Source organism: Sciurus carolinensis, chromosome 17 (assembly GCF_902686445.1).
Source record: "Sciurus carolinensis chromosome 17, mSciCar1.2, whole genome shotgun sequence".
Taxonomy (NCBI): Eukaryota; Metazoa; Chordata; class Mammalia; order Rodentia; family Sciuridae; genus Sciurus; species Sciurus carolinensis.
In genome coordinates, this window is record NC_062229.1 from 11,523,605 (window position 1) to 11,526,093 (window position 2,489).

Sequence of the window (2,489 nt, forward strand, 5' to 3'; positions counted from 1 at the left end):
TGATAGTAATGCAGACACACTTATGTGATGTATAAAGTGAAAGCTATATTTATGGAATGCCCTTTGTATGTCCCAGGAACTGTAGCAGAAAAGTTATAATCCTCAACTCATTGAAATTTTCTCTTCAACTATACCATTGAGGGAAAATTTTCAATCCCTACTGGGGAAGTGAGTTAATTTCAACTAAGAGAGTTTAAATAACTTTCTCAAGACCACACAGATTATAAGCAGGCAAACCAAAACTCTATTTCTACATGTCTGATTGAAGAAGCCAATTTTGGCCACGTCAGGTGGCACCTGCCTGTAATCCCAGCAGCTCAGGGGCTGAAGCAGAAGGATCACAGGTTCAAATCTGCCTCAGAAATTTAGAGATACCCTGTCTCAAAATTAAAAATTAAAAAATGGCTGTTTATGTAACTCAGTTATTAAACATTCCTGGGTTCAAATTCTGGTAAAAAAAATAATAAAAAAAAAACAAAGAAGGAGCCAATTTCCAAATAACAGCTCTATTCTGTACCTTGTGGGGAGCTATGTATCTAAGGTGAGAATTTTAATTATATTCTGTAATTATTATAAAAATCAAAACTACGCTTATTGAAATAATAACATGCAAAAAGGCATTTTTAAAATTTCACATTAAGGAAGTAATTATAATGATACTTTTGAAAAAGATGAATAAGACACTGAAAACTAATTCACAGTTTTCACAAGTGTCAAGCCACAGAATAAGAGTTAATCTGAAAATCCACGTTCAATCATTACTGTAGGGCTAATAGAATAAGCTAGTATGGGGATAATCAACCTAATGGTGTTAAATGACTCCACATATATTGGATGGTTCTTTCCTAGGGACAAATTATTTCTGTTGACTAGTTCAAATAAGAGAACTAAAACTAGAGCATTGATGAAGAAAGAGATCTTTGCTAAATTGAGGAATGCAAGAATAATTACATTTATTCAACATGGGAAAGGATACCACTTCTCTGGGTGAACTTCAGGCATTGGTAGGACTCAGCAGTGTGAAGGACATCTGTCCAAGGGTAACCTAGTAGAGTGGTAACTCCTTGAGGTGCTAGTTGCCTGGTGTTTAAATGTTGTTTTTGTCTTTTACTCCAGAAGACACACCAGCTTCATGGAAGAAGAGAACCACACTGTCCTATCACAATTCCTCCTCCTGGGGCTGTCAGAAGACCCTGAATTACAGCCTGTTCTCTTTGGACTGTTCCTATCCATGTACCTGGTCACAGTGCTTGGGAACCTGCTCATTCTCCTGGCAGTCAGCTCTGACTTCCACCTCCATACCCCCATGTACTTCTTCCTCTCCAACCTGTCCTTTGTAGACATCTGTTTCACTTCTACCACCATTCCCAAAATGCTGGTGAACCTCTATTCACAAAGTAAAGTCATCTCCTACACAGAATGCCTCTCTCAAGTGTATTTTTTCCTTATGTTTCTTGGAGTGGATAATTTTCTACTCACCACAATGGCCTTTGACCACTTTGTGGCCATCTGTCATCCCCTGAACTACACAGTCATCATGAATCCCTGGCTCTGTGTCCTCCTGGTTCTGATGTCTTGGCTCCTTATGTTCTGGATCTCCCTGATTCATATTCTACTGTTGAATCGACTGAACTTCCCCTCAGGCACTGAAATCCCACATTTCTTCTGTGAACTGGCTCAGCTTCTCAAGGTGGCTGGCTCTGATGCCCTTGCCAATAACATCTTCACCTATGTGGCGGCTGCACTGCTTTGTGTGATTCCTATGACAGGTATCCTCTTCTCTTACTCTCAGATTGTCTCCTCATTAGTGAGGATGTCCTCCATTGAGAGCAAGTATAAGGCATTTTCCACCTGTGGATCCCACCTCTGTGTGGTCTCCTTGTTCTATGGAACAGGACTTGGGGTTTACCTTGGTTCTTCTGTGACCCATTCTTCCCAGAGTAGCTCCATTGCCTCAGTGATGTACACCATGGTCACCCCCATGCTGAACCCCTTCATCTACAGCCTGAGGAACAAGGATGTGAAGGGGACCCTGGGAAGACTCCTCAGCAGAGCAGCCTCTTGTCCTTGATGGATCACTGACCTCAGAACATAAATCCTGAGAACTAAGGAGACGTTGTGTGTGCCTTTGTCAAATGACATGAATTTCAGTATCCTCCCTAAAATGTAGACTTGATTATTCTAGTCCCCAAAATTGTAAAGACTTTTGTGTGTATGATATTTTATTTGTTTCTCTTCAACTACTCCCTTAGAAATTATGTTTAAATATTTCTTCTGTATACATGGTCCTTAAAGTTCCATGTTTTGCTCAGTTTTCTTATGGATATCCCTCATATTTCTAATTTTTTTTCAGTATTAGGGGTTGAACTCATGGTTTTCCTATGACTGAGCTACATCCTGAGCCCTCTTTTTGACTCTTTTGAAGCAGAGTTTTGCTAAGCTGTCATAGTTGGCCTCAAATTTACATTCCTCCTGGCTCAGCCCCTAGA

General features: G+C 40.1%; 1 protein-coding gene across 1 annotated transcript; it reads left to right on the forward strand.

Moving 5' to 3' along the window:
• The first annotated feature begins 1,132 nt into the window (after positions 1-1,132).
• Positions 1,133-2,071, forward strand: LOC124969096 (olfactory receptor 7D4-like). The gene has a single exon (XM_047531922.1). It carries the CDS (start codon positions 1,133-1,135, stop codon positions 2,069-2,071), a length of 939 nt encoding a protein of 312 aa, XP_047387878.1.
• Positions 2,072-2,489: the final 418 nt, after the last annotated feature.